Source organism: Lissotriton helveticus, chromosome 2_1 (genome assembly GCF_964261635.1).
Source record: "Lissotriton helveticus chromosome 2_1, aLisHel1.1, whole genome shotgun sequence".
In the NCBI taxonomy this organism is placed as follows: domain Eukaryota; kingdom Metazoa; phylum Chordata; class Amphibia; order Caudata; family Salamandridae; genus Lissotriton; species Lissotriton helveticus.
The window spans coordinates 840,268,161-840,288,908 of record NC_136059.1 but is presented as its reverse complement, the minus strand read 5'-3'; the positions used below and the strand labels follow the sequence as shown (position 1 = coordinate 840,288,908).

Sequence of the window (20,748 nt, the reverse complement as noted above, 5' to 3'; positions counted from 1 at the left end):
GGTGGAGCCGCGGTGCTCGTGACGAGCCCAGCTCGTCATGAGCCACAGTGGATCTGTGCTCGTGACGAGCTGGGCTCGTCACAACTCCGCCCACTGATTGATTCTCCAGTACAGGCGGGGAATGAATTGCGCGTCGGTGTGCCGCGGCCGTTATGACGAGCTGGGCTCGTCATAAGCATGGAAGGGGTTAGGACTCACTTTTCAAAGTAGTCAACTGCATTTATAGAGGTATAGAATTGATACATATACATAGGGGTTTAACTTACTAGAATTGGTAAGAATATGGGATATCATTCTGAAACACTGAGGGGCACATACTAACAGACTAGAGTTTCCCAGAGACCCCGAGCTTGTATTTGCACCATGCGCCCTGATTCTCTTAGACTTATCGGCGGCTTTCGATACGGTCAGCCACACCATCTTGCTGGACCGGATCGTGAAACTGGGGATCTCAGGCCAGGTGCTAATGTGGCTAGAATCTTTCCTGACGGGTCGCACCCAGAGAGTGCAGCTAGGAAACCAGCTGTCCGGGATCAGTGAGGTAGCCTGGGGAGTGCCCCAGGGGTCGGCTCTATCCCCCTTGCTTTTTAATATCTATCTACAACCGTTGGTAGAGGAGCTCATGCGTATGAACTGTGAAGTTTTCAATTACGCGGACGATACCCAGCTATTGGTCCAGCTGGATGACACTAGAGAGGCCCAGGAATCAGTAAGGAGTTTGCTCAGCTTCACGGTCAACTGGATGACTAACAATCTGTTGAAAGTGAATGCTGATAAAACAGAGGTGCTGGTAATCAGCAATAGAGAGGATCCCTGGAATGACCTGTATTGGCCTCCTGAGCTAGGAACCACTCCTTCTCCTGGTACTGTGGTAAAAAGCCTGGGTTTAAGGATCGATGCGGATCTCTCAATGGCCCCCCAAGTCTCAGCAGTCGTTGGATCTTGCATAGGTGTGTTGAGGCAACTGCGAAAGCTAGTTCCCATCTTATCTGCCTCCACCCTGCAATCGATCGTATCTGCCACAGTTATCTCGAGACTCGACTATGGCAATGCCTTATATCTTGGCTTGCCATGTAAGCTGTTGAGGAAGCTGCAGGTGGTTCAAAATGACGCAGCTAGGCTGATCCACTCCATGCCCAGAAACTCGCATGTAACCCCCCTGCTTCAAAAGCTGCACTGGCTTCCAGTGAAACTTCGAGTCCAATTTAAATGTCTCTGTGTGGCCCATAAGGCACTCTTTGGGAAAGCCCCAGAGTACATTAAGCAACGTCTGAAGAGGTACATTCCTGGAAGATCCTTGCGCTCAGGAACAACCTCCAATCTGACTCAACCTAGGTTCAAACTAAAAACCAGAGGAGGCAGGGCCCTGTCTGTGCTTCTCCCGCAACTCTGGAATGAGCTCCCGTCTGCCCTGAAGGAGGAACTCCAGCTACTACCCTTCAGAAAAAAACTGAAGACCCATCTATTTAAAAAGGCCTTCATAACAGTTTAGGCGGCAAAACAACTGAGGGTTCTTGGATACCAGCGTGTTATGTTTTCTCTGTTAAGCGCTTAGAGACCGGCGGTGATAGGCGCTATACAAATAATCTATAACATAACATAACATAACATATTTTGTTCTATTTATAGAAATGGAGATTAGAATGAAGAAGATTTTTTCCCTGATGAAGGATAGTTTTATCTGAAATGCATCGGGTCTTTTAATCTCTAATAAGATTTCACAATTGTAATACTATATAGGTGTAAATGTTCTGGAGAATGAGTTGAAGGGTGTGTGAAAATAATATAAAAATCAAAGTAAGAGATAAAGAGGAACAGGTGGCACACCATACGTAAATCCTTGCTAGACCTGGTATCCTTGGTGTGTTTTTCCCCATATGTTTTTCCCTTCAGACCTCCTAGTTTTCTGCGCACTTTACCTTGCTAATCAGTGCCTTAGCTCTCTCCCTTAAACTTGTTAAATTGGCTTACAAACAAATGGCATATTGAAATTACTTGTAAGTCCCTGGTAAAGTGGCACCGCCTGTGCCCTGCCCCGGCAAAATAATTGCTACTGGTGGACCTGCAGTACTGATTGTGTCACCCAAGTAAATAGCCCTTTAAACATGTCTCAAGCCTGCCATTGCATCCTGTGTGTGTGTGCAATTTTAAACTGCTATTTCCAGTTGGCAAAACAAACCTTTTGCCAGGCACAAACCAACCTTTTTAATACATTATAGGAGGGCTGGGAGGATATAATGATATGCGGAGGCTGGGTAGGTTTCTGAATGTTGAATATTTATTGGTTGTACAATTGGAGAACTATGGTTCTTTCTAGTCTTGAATGGGTGGGATGGTGATGTGATCGTCTTTCCACGGATGTAACTGGGATGTGGTTTTTATTTCTTCTATCTTTAGGTATTCTCCCTCAGGATGGCGCCACCAGGAGTCTCGGGAAAGAAATAGCAGTAAGTAGGAGTTTTATATACTTGGGTTGTTCTATTCCCAAGTCATCACCACACTATAGATTTTGATAAGCATAGGGATTAACTCTGGGTTTGTGTTTCATTGAAATAGTCCCTGTTTGGGAATCCCTTTCATGCATGTCTGTTAACACCCGTGACCCTTCTCCCTCCTCCCATTGAGGTAAAGAATTATGGGGTTTCTTGTCTTCAGGTGGTCGGAGCGGGTCCGATTGTTAGCGGTCTCGCTGTATTCTGCACAAACTACCCTCTACAAATTCACTACTGGGTAGGTAAAATAAGAACAACACAGTCTCTTTCAATTTGAACATACATCCTGTGCGTGTCCCATTAACCTCATGCAGCAGCTGAATTATACCATCTGCGTTCCAATGAAGTAGTCCAAAATGCAAAACAAAACAATCAAGGCAACTAAATTAAACCCAGTGTAGTGAAAGCAGATGGTGTAGTCTCCCATCACCCTAAAACTACCATCCCACACCCTCCCCAGCGTCAATCTCCAACTACACCGCTGTGGCAGCTCTCAGCATCCTCAATCGGTGTCCATCATTCCGTGGTCCAGGTCTTCTGGGTCTTTTCCAGGATGGTGGTATAGTCTTACTCTCGTCGACTTCCGTCTGGCGCCTCTTCCTCTAGTCGGCTGTAGGTTCCTTCCTCCCCGAACTTCGTGGTACTTCAGGTGTACTTCCTCTGCAAGTCTGTACGTCTTTATCTCCTCCGACCAGAGGTTCTGACTGGCCTTCATTTGTTGGGGCCCCGCCCACTGGTGAAAGACACATGGATTCTTTATTAGTTTTGTGGATGCTGGGTTTCCGTTTTGTTTAACCCCTGATTTCTCCTTCCCTTCACAGGTACTCCAGTGAATGTAGTGTCGGCCCAAGTGCACCTGGGGACTCCTTCCTGGTAAGCATATAAGCTCCATAGTTTCCTCTTCACATCCCTCGTCCCTTAATTTCTTACTAGTAGGACATTTTTCCTGGGGATACCGGGAAAGGGGAAATAAGCGTTGGTATGATTTATACCCTTTCGATCCAAGGTTTGAAAATGAAATGGTTGTACTGCCACACACTAACGTTGAACATGGTCATTGTTTCCTTTATTATGGGCCATACATTCAAGGGGAGCATGATCCTTGAAGAGAGTGAATTCACCATCTCTCTAGATAATAGCGTAGGTTCTCAATGGACCATTTAATGGCTAGAGCCTCTGTGTCTACTACAGCATTGTTCTTTTCTCAGGGAAACAGTTTCCTACTTATTTGCACATTCAGCCGTTTGATATTACACTGCCCGAGACCTACCCCTGAAGCCACTGTCTGGAGAACAAATGGCCTGGTATAATCCAGACTGGTTAGAACAGGTTCAGAAGTGAGGGACTCATTAAAGGCCTGAAAGGCTTCCAACACGACAGGGGAGGGTTGCTGTGACTCTTGTTCGGCTTTCCGAATCTTTTTAACAAATCTGGAAAGGGAGCAGCTATTGGTGAAAAACACAGGCTAAACAGTCTGTAGTATCCGAGGAGTCCAAAAAAAGCACACAGATCCCTTTTGGTTTTCGGCAAAGGGACTTTGGAGATGGCTGCAATTTTCTCAGACTGAGGCCAGATGTGTCCCTCTCCCAAGAGAAACCCCAGGTATGTTACTTCTTTGCAGCTAAGTGGCTTTTAACTGGATAAATCTTAGCCCACTAACGCCCAAGGCCTGACTAACAGTCTGTAGGTGGTTCAAGTGTAGATACCATGAAGGGCTGTAAATGACGATATCATCAATGTAAGCATCTGAATATTTGTTGTGACATTTTAGTATGGTATTCATCATGCGCTGGAATGTTACAAGGGCATCACTTAGCCCAAAGGGCAATACTGTGAAATGAAACAAACCTCCTGGTGTGGAAAAAGGGTTTACATTAATTTAAGGTGCTGATATATTTGGACTCCCCTAATCTGCTCCCCGAGGAAGGGGAGCGGAGTCACATTTAACGATTGTGTTTAAAATCTCTAAAAAAAAACAAAAGAGTACTGAACCATCCGGTTTTGGCACTAGCACTATGGGAGAATTCCATTCGCTAATGGAGGGTTCAATCTCCCCCATTCGTAGTATTTGTTTCACTTCTTTACCAATGAACTCTTGCCAATCTTCTAGAAGGCGATATGCTCTTAACCACGCTTTGTTCCCCAGGGTTGTATTTCTGGGGTATACTAACAAGGCAGTGTAACCAGGGACAAGACTTCTTGAAGGAGATGTAGTCAGACTGTTAGACAGTGGGCTAGGTTGGCAGGAAGGCCAGTATCTATATACTGAACATAAAACAGGGTTTCTTCCAAGGTTCTCCCAATCAGGACAGGTAACGGAACCTCCCATTTCTTTAAAAGATGTATGTGATAGATTTGTGTGATTTTTTTACTTGAATCTGTTGCGATTTGATAGGTTACTGGGGTCACCTTTTCCACCACCTCATAAGGACCTTGTGATTGTCCAGGAAGATTGTGTTCTGAAGAGGGCATCATTAAAAGGATGTGTTCCCCTACGTCTAGGGTTATTTCCCTTGCCTTTTTATCATACTGAGTTTTTTGGGTATGTTGGCCAGTTTCCATTGTGGTTCTCACTATACTTCTAATTGGTCCCAAATGGGTTTTAAGACAAGTGACATATTCAAGAAAGGGCTTAGTTCCATCTTTTTCTTGTTCCCATTCTTCTCTAGCCATGATTAGAAGAGAATGTGGCTCACGCCCAGAGAGAAGGTCGAATGGTGAAAACCCAGAGCTTTTCTGGGTCTTAAATTGGATGGTGAAGAGGGCCAGAGTTAACATGTCTTCCCATTTCCAGGATTCTAACTCCTATAACGTTTTCCAAGGTATTCTTCAATGTGGCATTATACCTCTGAACACGGCCACCCGTTTGAAGGTGATAATCAGAGTGAAAATCTGTCTAATGCCAAATTGTTGGCACACTTGCCTCATGAGTCGCTATACGAACGGGGTTCCTTGGTCGGTCAATATTTCCTTCGGAAACCTGACCCTTGAAAAGATGTTAATTATAGCCTTTGCTATCCGAGTAGTGTTTGGTTGTCTCAGGGCCACCGCCTCGTGATCACGCATGGCAAAGACAGACCACTAATCTCAGGACAAATCAGCAACCACTATGCAAAGGGGACCTATGATGTTCATTCCTACTCTTGTGAATGGTTCTTCTATTACCGGTAAAGGAAGTAGGGGGGCCCTAATGGGAAGATAACGGCTGTTCTTCTGACATACCGCAAAATCCCTGCAGTATCTCTACCTGTTGGTACATTCCAGCCCAACAGAATCGGTCCAAAATGGATTTCTGAGTGTTTTCTGAGCTACTGCAAGGCCTAACTCTCCTAAAGGATAACACTGGAGTTTCCGTATTACATTTGATAAATGTCATTTCCAAATGGGAACAGGTAACCAGTTCATATCTGGTCTCTCTAAAATTATAATGAGAAACCCTAACTTATGGTGAAGTTGGATTTTAAATTACAATTTTGAAAATGGCAAATTTAGAAAGTTTACATTTTTCTACCTTAGCCATGTGGTGCCTGCAGCCTGTCTCTAGGTCACATAACTGGGTGTAGTTGACAGTTGAGCTTTGTGTATTCCTCCTAGGTGCGCACACACACACACAATGGTGAGCTTAGGTGTGACTGGGTGGGCCATCACTGGCAGAATAGGAGGGAGTAACCGGACCCAGCCCCACTTACACTTAAATAGGCTGTGTTCTGACTCCAACCAAAGGGTTGCATACCCCCTGTATTTAGTCTGGAGCCAGGGCTAGGAAGGATGGTCACCTGTGCATTTTAAAAGCATGCCTCTAGAAGCTTCTCCCCACTTCAAAGGCACAATTGGGAATACATACTGGACCTCAGACACCAACTCTGCAGAACACTCTGGATCTGTGGATATTCTGCCAGGAAGAAAAAAGGCAGTGCTGCTTAATGAATCAATGAAATTGGACTTCTAAAGCACATGGCTACTCCAAGGGGTGCCCTGGTGCTGCGCTTACAGTCAGCCACGAGATAGATCTCAATCATCTATTCTTGCTGAAAGAGCCATGTCCAGCTTTTTCTTGAACAAGGTGATGGGCCCTATGAAGCACAGTCCCAAGGGGAGTTTATTCCAGGCCACTGATCCAAGATAAGTAAAGGTTCTTCCGCCCATTCTTGTGCGACGGACCTTAGGAACCTCTGCCAAGAGGCTATGGGCTGACGGCAGGTTTTTGGAGGGGACATAGAAACTAATTCTAGCTCTAAGATAGCCTGCCCCAGAAAGGTGCAGTGCTCTATGTACTAACGTGTTGAAGATAATTCTCTTCTTTATTGGCAGCCTGTAGAGAGCGCGCAGGAAAAGAGACATGCCCTGAAGTGCATCTCAGGTCACTCCCCACGGCTCCTGCTCCTCTAATGAAGCAGCTCTACAAACGTCACCTAAAACCTAAAACTAAATGCATTACTGCCCTTGAGTGTATGCTAATGCTCGAAGATTACCTGTCCATCCTATGCCTGACTCTAAAATGGCGACGTTCCAAGATAACCTGAATCGCCTCACAGTGCCTGACCTTAAGATGGTGCTGCCTCAAAATGTTATCATCTGAAAACCTTCCAGTATAACTTCACAGTTCACATTATGATGATGGTAGTCCCACCTAACTAGTGGTTACCTAACTAGCGACTAGCAAGAAACGCCCTGTGAGACAGACCTTAGTCACCATAACTTCATCTCGCCTTTATACCCAGAAACTCACCACCTCCGCAGTCTTCTTACCCCGTTTTTCACATCTGAGCCAGTCACTAACGATCATGTCACGTCCTGACCTGACGTGGTCTGGGGAAAACTCCTATACTCTAGCCTACTCCCCCCCCCCCAACCTCTCCAAAACTGCTGCTAAATGATTCAAGCACGCCACCTAAAAAAGATACCCTGAGACACGGATATATGACCTGCGCTTCAACATAGACAGTGGCATTTGCATAAATGACCTCATTTTCTACTCCAGAAGAAATGCTGACTGGCACAAATCCTTGGCGCTCCTTCTCAACGTTCGCTCAATTAAAAACATTCCTTACGGCACCAAACTCACAATGGCCCCCTCCTCTACCCTGCGAGCGGACCTCACCATCACCCTCTACAAAAATGTCATTGTTCTGATCCAAACCTCAACCAACAATCTTAATGAATTTGCGGACCTTTTCATCCAACTCAGAAACCATGTGCGTAACACAAATAGGGGAACCAACACCTACACCAACAATCCACCATCCTGCCAGCCTATTGCGCCCAGCCACCCACATACCCCCCTCCTAGGGCTCCCTCTGTAGTTCTCCCTATCGCCCCCAGCATGCCCACTGACCCAGAGTATGGACACTCCCCTATACCCCCTACTCCCCCCGCTGATCACCCTGACCGTTATACCTCGTCCTCCGACACCTCTAACAGAGCTGCCACTAGACCTCTGACCGCCCCCTGCCAGCCATCCACCAATTTTGCGTGTGTCCGTGTTGAGGCCCTTTTGGGAGGGTGGTGGGTCAAGTACTTTCTTCCGTCTTGGGCCACACCCTAGAGCTCACACCCCGCATTGTGCTATTGGGGTTGATGGAGGACATTGGTGGCCCTAGAGCTGTGCATATCATTAGGAGGTGGGCTGCTTGTTTGCCAAATGGGATGTGGAATCGTGCATGGAAACAGAAAAAGTCACTGATTGTCTGAATATGGCTGATGGGGATGGACTGGTACGCTCACCAGGAGAAGCCAATTTTTTAGGCTACTGGCTTCCCTCAGAAGCACGGCCGAATACGGGGGAAATGGTGTAGCTACAAAGAAGTGTCAAATTAACTCTGTAATGTTTTATATTACTGATGACTGGGCTTGCTGTATTGTTGTGCATGAGCATCGATTAATCTTGAACTGTGATATCATGTGTCCTGCTGGAAACCCTTTAATAAAGTGGGTTATAAAAAAAACCATGACTATAATAAATGGTACGTGTCCGGGTGATCAGTTGGTGCAGCCAGCGTTTGATAATGGATGGGTAACATCTCTGACTTATTATGCAATTATCTCCTCAAAGAACTTTGGGTTGGTGAAGGATTTAGTGGTAAGCGTTCTTGCTGGTAGTGACCATAAGCCTCTTATACTCTCACTAAGCAGAGGTGTTCATCAAAGAGACAGGTCAGCCTTTGTACTGCAAAAATGAGCACAGAATAGTGTGGTCTGCCAAACTAAAACGCCACATTATAAACGGCATGATGGGGTTGCTAAAAGCCCAAACCTTCCCTCACGTTACATAGTTCGGAGTTTTGAAAAGCTCATTCCCTCTTTAAGGGACAATGCGCCTGTAGGGCTGGATAGGGGCAGAGTCAGAACGGCTCTTTTAGTTTGAATAAGGTATGGGCTATTGCAGCTCTAAACAAGAAAATAAGAGATGCGTACAAACCAGGTGGGGTAATAAGGGAGAGCCTAATAAGACAACACAAAAAAGCCTTCAGGAAAGACATGCAGCAAATTAGGTGAAGGGGAAAAGAGAGCTTTCGAACAAAGGCAATAATCTCCCTTCATGCTAGCAACCTAAAAGGTTTCTGGTGAATAACCAATAGTATACTTGGGTCAGCAGCAAAAACTGCAGCAGTACCAATTCCCGAAGATACCGTGGTCAGATACATTTCAGAATTGTACAAGGTAAAAGATGATCTTAGGGGTGCCTTGGGACTTTCGCTGATGAGTTTGCACGTCAAGGTGGAAGTAGAGAGCATTCCGCTCCTCTCAGTTAGTTGCATTGAATCAATGATAAAAGGTCTGAAAAGCTCAAGGGCATGACGGTATTTCCTCAGACATTATTAAACTTAACCTTTGTCCGTGGGCACAAACCCTGGCACTATTGTTCAGAACAATAATTGGGGGGCAGGATGTGCCGGAATTCGGGGAAGGTAGCATTAGGGTGCCCATGTTTAACAAGCATTTACTATGCAATAGGTCTCGCATTTGCAAGAGTTTGAGCTATTGGCTTTGCAAATGACAATGCATTTTATTTGTGTGTTTTGAAAACCTGCGAGGGTGCACTTTGTACATATAGTGCTTGCTTACAAGATGCAAGGCTGGCAATAACTGCGCCTCTATTACTGCCAGCCTTTCTTCTTGTAAGCAAGGACTAAAAGTACAAAGTGCGTGTTTACGTACCGCTTGCAGCTTTTCAAAACACATAAATGAAAGGCATTGTAATTTACAATGCCAATAGCTCAAACTCTCTCAAATGCGAGATCTATTGCATTGCAAATGCTTGTTTATTTAATGACTGCTCCCCTTTGTGACTTCTGCTTCTGCCTCTCTGGCCATAATCTCGATGTGTGCGTCACACTGTACCCACCGGGGCACCACCACTGCCTTCCTTACTACTGTTGGGAGGGAGCATGTTATAGCTCTCTCCGTGGTGCGCTGTAAAAATTGACTGACTGCATGCTGCCTGCCTGACCACCTTTACACAGTACACTGCGAGGGGTCGCTCCACGTCGTCTTGGGTACTGGGGGATCAGGTGTTTAGCGAGGTACAGGCAACTGCATTTATTAAGGATACTACTTGACACGTGTTTGTTGATTCTTCTGTCTGGACATCACCAGAGAAACCGAGCACCAGAACAAATCAAACAGGTCTCCAAACTGTACAGTCTAACCAAGATAAATCAAGTGATTAAAGCCTCAGTGTCCTGTGTCGTCGGTGAGTGGAATTAATCACTCTGGGTCGGTCAGTCTCACTCTCCGAGTCCCCCCGGTCACAGGGGCTGGCAAGTAGTTACGTGAACGCGGGCACACCAGGCGTTTAATTAAATTGCAGCGCTGCCTACACACTGCAGAATGAAGAGTCAGCACAGACTGAATGTGCACCCGGCGAGGAGGACTTGACGGACTCAGATTGAGTCCCCCGCTCTTCTGCCTCGCTTCCTCTTCCTCCGGACGTGACGGCACTGGGGCCCCCTGGTGTGCCACAGTGTTGGACAGCCTAGCATCGACTACTGAGAGGGCAGGACCCCCGTCGGTAATTCATTGGCAGCAGTGAGAGAGAGTCAAAGGAAAGCCGCGTGGTGCCAGCCCAGGCACGACAGGCTGAGCAGATTAGTTACATTGTAGCGCTCTCATCCACTCCAGAGCTGAGAGCAGATGGATTTTGAACTATTTATTGAACTCAGCCCAGCAAGCAGCTGTTGGTAGCACGTCTCTCTCGAGTAGCAGAGCCAGTGCACAGGTGCTGCTGGTGGCGCACGCTGGCGAGTGGCAATAATGCGTGACAATGCATTTCAGTGCGGTGATGCAGAACACCGCACTGAAACGCGTGAGCGTCACACCTGAAGCGTGATACTTGGCAGGACTGTAAAGGACTGGTACACACTATAAATATTTAATCGGAACTTTTACTTGAAATTCATCCTGAAGCCCAACAACTTTATGAAGGTCTATCCAACAGAGCAGCAATGAGCATTTGCTTGTCAAAATATACATTCAGAGAGGTAAAGTCAAGTCTTACTTTAATAAAGATACCACACCCTTTATTCAACCCTCAACCACATGAGAGATGCTTCATTCAAGAGTTGTAAGTTCATTTCATCCATTTTGTTACCTTGAAGGACATGTAAAATATGAAAGTTATTTAGTTATCACACTAGACAAAAGAAATCAAATTCCTTTTCGCAGGGAAGGGGAGCGAGCAGCACTACACTGCCAATGGAATTTTCTCTGTACCCAAATATACCTGAGAGGAAACTGGGAGGATAAAAACAAAGTTAGCTGGAGGCACGTTTTTAAAGACATAATCACACTCATGTTCTGCCTTTCTACTCTCAACCAGTGGTACAGCATTACATAATGGTAGGACCAGATAGTATACTATAGCTGTTTAATAGAGCTGTAAGTGCAAAATGGTGTTGATTGGAACCTGTTTTTTCATACTATGAAACCGCAGCATTACATTGTTCTGCTATTTCCTGCTCTTTAAATTCTTCTTAAGTTTGGGTAGCTTATGTCTCAATACTCCGGTTATAAGCAAAGGTTTTGTATCACTCACAATATGTGCTCTCACATAATTTTAGTTTCTCTTACTTGGGGAACAGTAATTCAGAGCCTCTCCAGAACTACCTAGACCACATGCAGGGCAGTAGTCCTCTTATCTTACAGAAGCAACACATTTCATGATTAAGAAGAGAAGCCAAAAGAATATGGGCTTGAGAAACCCAGTGTGCTTTCTGTTAGGTACATGGGAGGCGAAGGGTCCTTATTATGTTCTTTCACTTTATTACTGTCACCCTGTCTCGTCTTGTACAAGTGGGGTGAGTAAATTCAGTGAAGTAGTAGGCTTTCTACTACCCTCTTAAGTGACAACCTTATCCCACCAGAATCGCCTGCCTGGGAAGGTATGTAGATGGCCAGGTCTGAAAGGTTTTTGGCGTCGGACCCTTGTTGCTTCAAAGGCTCCATCAAATCACAAGTGAGTTCTGCATCCCTTTCATTAGCGTAGGAGCGGTTGATGCAGTATGAGTTTGAGCCAGTCTCTTTGAATTGGACTGCTAAAGATCCCCTGCACTAAGGGGTTGGGCACCTAAGGGTAACATAGCAAAAAGCCTAATTGGTGTAGGAAGTGAGAGAAGTTTATTTCCCCCAGTTTCGAAGTGTACCCTCCCCTAAACACAAGAAAGAAGTTCAGGACATGAGGGACAATGGCCAATCATCAGCTGCTGTTTTGTTCAGTGGCTGCTCAACATCAGAGTAGCAATGAAGCCAGGACATATCCTCCTTTATAACACTTTCGATCTTGAAGGGAGAGAGGTTTGCACTAGTCATCTCTGCAGCCCCAGTACTGGAGGCCCTTCTACTCATGACTCCTTTGCTTTAGAGTTCTCCTCCAGCCACCCCATACTGAAGGAAGATGGGGCGGTCTAACACCTCCAATTAGTAGGAACAGGATCTTCAGTTTACCTGGCCAGTTCTGCTTTCGTCACCAGTATACTGACACACCTCTTCAGTTTAGACTCATCTAGGATACCTCAAGAGCAAAGCTGAAAACCACAGCAACTGTACCTTAGCTAGTGTGTACCATAATGAAACTCCTGAAAAATAGGACCCATCAACTCTTTCACAAGCCTCCAACTTTCTTCTATATCTTTAAAATCCCCAATAAACTGTCTCTTCCCTCAGGTGCGACATCAAAACCTTCAGGGGTAGGCGAGGCTTCAGTGGATCCATACTCCAAGCCTCAGCCCCACAAGTGGGTACACTTTAGGGGAAGGAGGCGATACTAACAACTACAACTGCCTATTCTCAAGTTCTAGTAAGTGCTGGCCAATGACATTGAGAGTGTCTCCAATGAGACAGTGGCACTAGCACCTGAAAATGACAGCATCTATGCTACAGTCAAAGCCTGAGCTCTCCTGGTGAAGCCAGCTATGGTCAGAGTCCCAAGTCCTCAAAAAGGTTCAAGTGGTCTGGAAGAAATCACACTCCAAAGCAGAATATTAATAAATGTTGGAACTACAAATTCTGAAGGACACTCCCATCTTGATCTCTTGGTATGCCCGGGTAAGGTTATAGCATTGATTATAACTCCCATAAACAGTAAGAATTTTTATCCCGCATAGCTGCAGAGACAAAATTGCTAGAGTACTATAACAAAAGGATGCACAACTACTGATAATGCTATCAGAACGCTATTCAGGGAATACTCGTGGCATAAATTCAGCTGGTACACCTTGCTACCAAATTATGACCAGAAGGACTTAACGATTAACCTGACCAAGCTGGTGACACTGAGACCAGAACCTCAAACACTGGTCACCTCACTGTTTGTTTGAAGAGCGAAAGACGCCGACCTGTAAATTGGTGGGAACCTGAAGTACAAGATTAGCCAAAACAAATTTGCAAAAGATTTAGGCCTAGATGTAGGTAATAGCAAATTACCGAATGGTAAATACCGAATTTTACTGATTTGGTATTCACTATTCGGTAATTGCTATGTAGGTAAAAAATTCGGTAAAAATACCGAATCGGTAAGAATCGGTAATTACCGATTCGGTAATTACCGAATCGGTATTTGCCATTGATTCCTATGGGCCTTGAAGCCCATAGGATTCAATAGCAAATACCGATTTGGTAATTACCGAATCTGTAAAATTACCGATTTTACAGGGGGGACAGGGTGTCACTTTGACACCCTGTTGCACCCCTGTTACTGGCTTGTGTGCCATGTGACACACACACATGCCCTTAGGGCATGTCTGTGTGCCACATGGCACAGGTGTACATGCACAGATGTGCATGTACACTGGGATTCGTTATTTACCATGTAATAGTATTACATGGTAAATAACGTATCGGTAAAGGTCTGTGGCACTGTTTCCAGTGTCACCTACATCTGTATTTACCGATTCAGTATATTTACCGATTCGGTATTTTACAGAATCAGTAAATTTACCGAATCTGTAAATATACCGATTCTGTAAATAAAATGCAACCTACATGTCAATTCCCAAATACCGGTCGGTAACGGCTGAAATCGTCCGTTACCGACCGGTAATTGGCGACCTACATCGGGCCCTTAGCAAGAGATATCAGCCAGATTACAATCTTCATTTCAGCCACAGAAAGGTTTCAGTTTTTTCAAGGCCTGAGCTGCGACAAACAATTAGCTATGTGACTTCTTCAAACAATCTCTGCACTCAGCTTCCACTTAGGTAAACTTCATTTCAATACAATTATGAGATCCTAAAGTACCTTTGCCTAGTGGGCCAAACCTCTGCTACACTCTCGGAAAGGGCTCTGCAAATTCTGCTCCGCCGCAGATTCTATTCCAGCTACACAATTCTTTCTATTTATGTATAACCGTGTCTCAGAAAGATTCTCCACTGCCATCAATTGTAAGGGCCAAAAAAATAAATATGTTTCCATTATCCTGACGTCATGCAGTTTTAGATAACTCCTGTATCTTTCAGGAGGAGCCATGTTGTGTTATGTGTAGTTGTAAAGCGTACTATCACTCGCAAGGGTATCCTGGTGCTGAGCTGATGTGTGTACTTAGCTCTGCCTATGGTAGATTGGTTAACTGGAAAGCCAGGTCTTCAGCTTCTTGTGGAATCAAAAAGAGAGGAGGCGGCTGTGATGCGGAGTGGTGGCTGCTCCACAATTTAGGATCGATGCATAACGTCTGTGTATGCATGGGATGTGTGCGAGCAGGAGTCCTGCGGAGCAGAGGTGTCTGGGTGTTTGGTGGAAGGATATGCAAATGTTCAGGTAGGTGTGCCCGAAGTTGTGTAGTGCCTTGAATATATGTGTGAGGAGTTTGAAAAGAGTGTGTTTGTGTGTGTGTGGAGCTCCTTGAGGTGTGGTGTGATGTGAGTTCTGTGTGTAAGGTTGAGGATGAGTCTAACTGCCAAGTTGTGAAAGGTCTGTAGTCTCCTACTGAGTTACTAGGTGATCCTAGTGTAGAGGGTATTCCTGTAGTCCAACATGCTCATGACTAGGCCGTGCGTGAGTTTTCCTAGTGTTTCTTGGGAGGCATTTGAATATCTTACTCAGCATCTTCAGGGTGTGGAAGCTAGATACAGTGATGGTGTTAACTTGCACGGTCAAGTCTAGTTTGCTGTTCATTATTCCTAGGTTCGTGGCCAGGGTACTGGGAGTGGATCTGAGGTTGGCCGGTCACCAATTAGTGTCATGGTGAGGTATCTTGGCGAAGATCACTACATCTGTTTTGTCTGCATTGAGCTTGAGACAGTTGGCTTTCATCAAATTAGCAACTTTGGTCATGCATTCTGTCAACTTGTTTCTTGTAATGGGTTCTTGTCCGAGAAGGTGAGCATGAGTTGTGCGTTGTTGGCATAGGAGAGGATGTGGTGTGTACAGAAGAACAGAAGGATCACGTTTGCGTTGAAGAGAGTGGTGCTATGAGATGCAGATGAGTTTGCTGGCTTCTGAGGAGTAAGGTGCTAGGCTGACAGCTTTGTGTTATATCCATAAGAAGCAGCAGATTCAGTGGAGAAACGGTCCTTGGATGTCAATCTCATGCAGGCTCCTGATGAGGATGGGGTTTGAGATCATGTTAAATGCTGCAGAGAGGTCCAAGAGAATGAGGGCTACTGTGACTCTTCTGTCAAGGATCATGTAGATGTACCTGTGATGGAGAGGAGTGCTATTTCTGTACTATGGCTGGGCCTGAGCTCGACTGCGTGGCAAAGTGGGGCTGGTGGTTACTGAGGTGGTCAATGAGGCGTCTCGTTGATTGGTCTCTATAAGACATTTGCTGGGTATGATAGGAGAGAGATGTTATGCTATGCAAATTTGTGGAGCACACTAAAACCAGATCTTCAGCTTCTTGCAGAATTCAAGAAGTGAGAAGGAGGTTTTTATGCGTAGCAGCACGTTGTTCTGTGCATTAGGAGAGATGTAGGAAAAGATTTTGTTTTACCGTATTCGTGGGATTTGTGGGATAGATCAGTAGTTGGAAAGAGTGGCTTGACGGGGGCACTTTTTACAGGTATCCTAGAATAGAGCTGGGTCGAAGGAGGGATTAAGGATGGGGGTTAATGCATCGCTGATCAATAGGAGTCCTTTGGTTAAGGAATGGTGGGGGCAAGGGTCGGATGGGCCCCGGAGATCTGTGAAATGAAAACAGAGAAACGGCCAATCGCTGAAAGTAATCAGCCAGGAGTGATTTGATCTACTTAGTGACTGTGCCACTGAACTCAACAGTGAGCACAAAAAATAAATGTACTTCACGGCAGATGGTGTGACATTTACTGATGGGGTCAACTAAATCAGGGTTTTGACACTGCAACAGTCTGCTCTGAAATCATTATAGATATTAAGATTCTATCTTTCTAATTGGCTGGACTCCTACTGGAGGGGTGGAAAAGGTAGTTTAGATTCGTCCGAGGGCTCCTCAGTCTAATAATTCGTCACAGATAGGTTGGTTTGTTAAGGTTCAGTAGGGATTTGGATCAGCAGGATCCTATGATCCCTGAAAACAATAGATTCCCACCAGCACACATTTTACTAAATAAAAACGAAGGGCCTGATTTAGAACTTGGCTACAGGTTACTCAGTCACAATGGTTGATGGGTATCTTGTCCGCTGAAAAATAAGTCCCATAGGATATAATGGGATTTATATTTCAGGGGATGGGATATCAGTCACCGTCGTGACGGAATAACCTGTCCACCAACATCTAAATTAGACCCAAAGACTCAAATAATAGGGACTTGAAAAATGCTATCAAAAAGATTATGTCAAAAAATCTGACATCCAGCTACGAGACAAGGCAGGACGTCCAATCAACAAACGTTATTAATGAGAAGTCCAGGTGCACACAGGTATCAACACATTGGTATCTTGCAGTATACTAAAATATGTGCATCTAGAGGCAGAGCTTAGTAAAACTACAGAATCGTGGGTTGACCTATGTTTGAAGGACATGTGTGAGAACACGTTCTGGGAAATTACACTGCTGATAGCACTAGGCAGATTAAAGAAAATTAAACATATCTTTGTCTTGCAATACGTGCCTTTGAACAGAGGAACACTGTGAAGTGTTTCACCATTCAAAGATACTTATTATGATTAGAACATCTGTAATTCACACCTACATCATTAAAGACTGGACAGGTCTGCTCATGTGCTGTTTGGCCAAATCTAAATAAAAATCTAAATATACAAAGATAATTCCACCGGAAATGACCGAGTAGTAAGGACATTGTTTTATCTCGGATATAGAGACTGGACTAATCCAAATCTTGCTGTAACTGGATTGCAGAATACCTTTAAAAAGCAAACAATTGCCACTAAAATAAACCTGGAAACGTTCAGGCAAGTAAGTGTTTCATAGTTGTACAAATGGGGTTGAAAAAAATCTAAAACAAGTGAAGAGTTCAACGCTAGAAAGACCAAGTCAATGCATCATATTCACCCGCCGCTTTTGGCAACACCTCGCTTTAGAAATCGATTGGTTTTGCATTAGTGCATTAAAACATCATCTAGAGTATAGTGTTAGCTTTTATGACTGTATCATCATCCAACTCTTTTCACAATCTGAGTTTTACTATGCTGTGTAGATACAGGAGTACAATTTGTTAAAGAAAACAATTATTGTTTGATGCAATATAGTGCTCAAAGCATTCACAATACTCTGGTTAACAAACTATTAGTTAATCTTGCTTGAAGGATAAGAAGGTAGCAATAGTGAGAACATATTAGTATCACATTTTATAATTCTCAGGCTATAAGAAGTTCTTAACCTCGTTTCCATTCAATAACTTAGTAATAAATAAAAAACATGCTATCATAAAATGACACTAATTTATTACAGAAAGGTTGACATTTAGGATAAAGGAACATGCTTACCTTTTTATCATTTTGGATTTGTGCTTTGACTCAGCCAAAGAGTGGCAAAAAACTGACTCTAGTTTTTGGGCTTTAATATTTGGCTTGCTTGCCCCAGAAGTCACAGCTGTCCCTGGTGTAGTTGTTGGCTCCTTTTCCGATGTTTTGGTGTGTTCCTCAGCCTTGCTCTTTGTAGTAGGAGTCTTGCACCCTTTCCTCTTCTTTGCTTGTTTTACTTTACCAATAAAGAAGTCATCCTCACTATCACTGTCATCAGGTCCAGACGATTGCTTATGAAATCTTTCTTCAGTGCTGTCATCAAAGTATTCTCGCTCTTCTTTATCGGAGTCTTCAATATCTGAAGATCCACAGTCCAGTCCTTTTCCTGTCTCTTCATTGACTCGAAGTTCTACGTTTTTCCCTTTTGGAGCAAAGGGTAACTTCTTTGTTTGATTAACTGATACATCCACTTTAGAAGTACAATGCATGCTGTGTTGTGTGGCATCAGAAATGCACACTATTGAGGCAAGAGATGCACCTTCTGTTGACCTATCTCCTATTTCTGCAATAACGGATGTAGTTTCTTTAGAAACATCCTTTTTTAGGTCAGTAAGGTCAGTAGGGTCAGTAGGCAAGCCCTGTTTTGGAACATCAGAGACACTTAAAGCAGATGAACCCTTTGATGGAGATGCAGGTATATCCACTTTTGTGGCAGTTGCCATGTCCTGTTCAAGAGCAGCAGGGGTTTCCCGTTTCGGATCAGCAGGCATATCTTGCTTTGGAGAAGAAGGTGTATCTTGTTTTTGAGGCGCAGATGCATCCCGTCTTGGAGAAATAGGCGTATCTTGTTTTAGAAAAATAGGCATAGTGTCTTTTGAAATGCTCATTTCGTTCTCTTTTGGAATAGTTGGTGTATTTGGTTCTTTAATCTGAGATGGCACAATACTCGCAGTCTCTCTCTCTACGGCTTTCAAGGATAGTTCTTTTGTATTTGTCTTTTTTCCCTCTCTGTCATGGAATGAATCTTCTTTTGTGCTGTTGGCAGCTTTGTTTTCAACCTGCTCTGTGATCGTTACATCTCTTTGCACCGGTTTTAAATCTTTATCGGAAACACTATCTACTGATGGATAAACTGCTGTTGCAGGATTGAGTCGTTCTTCTTTGAAAGCTTGAACAGCAGCTAAACAAATACAAATAAACAGAAAGGTAACTGGCGAGTAGAAAGATAACCATTTTCAAATTGTAAAAATACTTAAATGGTGTAGCTCCTAAATCTGCACTTGACGTAATGCTTTTTAACTCTGGGAATTCGACTACATTTATTAGTCTTCTGACTCGTGTCTCTATTCTTGACTCCACCTACAGTCTAAAACAATGTGCAACCATATTTTAATCCCTGAACAAATTATGACAATGAACAAAAACTGCTTTTGTTCATTGTACATCATGTAACCTGCTTTGTTTTTTTCCAAAACTGGGATGAAAGACATTGAGGCTACATTGAAGACCTAAGAGTTTTAAAGCATTGATATATATTTTATGTAGGAGCTCGTGGTTTTGTTCATTAGAGGCAGTGGTTTCTTAAACGTGTTTGTATGCGGATGATGTCACATCAATTGAAAATATCAATGGCTTTGTCTTCAGGTGGAAAGTGGCAAAGCCGGCACCTGCTGTGGAAGGCACTATTCTACAATTAAATAAGCTAATATTATTGCCTGCTCACACTTATAAGATATACACTGCAACACCAGGAACATCTTTGAAAGGTGATATCACCTTTCATCCTACTGTTAAGGCACTTGGTTCTGTAGTTCTATTAGGCTGCACCAGCGCAATGGGATAAATGAGAGAGGTAAAGTAGGGGAGATTGTGCACACCTGCTCAACAATCTACTTGGTTAGAGCACATTTGCTTAAACTGATATGCGTGCTACACTTGACAAATGTCTGCCTGGCATATGTTAAAACATATGTTGTGGCCAGGTTTTGAAGTAACATGGACTCAAGCATGCACTGAGTCTAAACTAAACCATACGCAAATAGCTATTTAACAATATTTATTTTCATACATTTTAACCAAAACATAATCTTTGCACATAAACTTGAATACAATAGACAGTTAAACAACATTCAGTGTCAATGATTAACAATCATTTTATAAACATAATCCTCGCCCAATGCATTTCGGGACGGGCTGTCCCTTCGTCGGGGCAAACCCTGTTGATAAAAAACAACATCAGCAAATCATGCTCAATCGGGGTTAAGTGTACAGCATTACAAACAAATGACCATCTCTAAGAAACCAGCTGAGTGGATCAAAAAGAGACCTTAGTGCATAGGAAACGATATTGCCTTTCTAGACCATAATGCATTGCCTCAGCAAGCAAGATGTAAAATCAGACCATAGATAGATAGCACTACTACCTTCTTAGCCAAAGACGTAGGAGCCCACAAAAAGTTAGAAAAATACTTATAAGGTCCCAAAAGCGAGCCCTATTGGCTATGCCAAAGCTTGTTTTATATGGTTGCCATTTCTTTTTGAATACGTTTGTAATTAAAGCTGCTTGTGTGTCAAGGCCAGCCTGGTGGCTTTGTTAATGCTTTTTGTCTTTAAGTTGCATTCATTGGCGCACCCGTTTTCTACCTGGCAAGTATAGCCGCGCTAGTGTTCTAGTTCACTCTTCAGACAACTGGTGGAAATCGGCATACTGGACTTTCTCATTTTATTTGATGGCAGTGTCAGACTCCATTCTATGTGGCTGGTTCATGCTGATAGGCTAGGCTGTATTGAATGTGCCTTTCATTGTGTATTTTGAGCATTTGTCTCTATTATTGATGACTTGTGAAATTTTCCAAGCTAGTTTGCACTGAATACATTTAATTCTAGGTGGCAAATAGTGTCCGAGTACTGGTTCAACAACCTG

The 20,748-nt window shown here is 43.9% G+C and overlaps 1 protein-coding gene and 1 long non-coding RNA gene across 2 annotated transcripts in view; one reads left to right on the top strand and one right to left on the bottom strand.

Moving 5' to 3' along the window:
* Positions 1-20,748, bottom strand: part of SRFBP1 (serum response factor binding protein 1) — a 271,124-nt gene that overhangs the window by 48,994 nt on the left and 201,382 nt on the right. Inside the window, exon 6 of the mRNA XM_078675562.1 lies at positions 17,847-19,005. Within this exon, the coding sequence (XP_078531688.1) occupies positions 17,847-19,005 (1,159 nt within the window). The remainder of the gene's footprint in view (positions 1-17,846; positions 19,006-20,748) is intronic.
* LOC144818283 (uncharacterized) overlaps positions 1-20,748 on the top strand; it is a 183,944-nt gene that overhangs the window by 129,748 nt on the left and 33,448 nt on the right. The window contains exons 2-3 of the long non-coding RNA XR_013607082.1: positions 2,398-2,447; positions 3,314-3,365. This is a non-coding gene — a long non-coding RNA (uncharacterized LOC144818283). The remainder of the gene's footprint in view (positions 1-2,397; positions 2,448-3,313; positions 3,366-20,748) is intronic.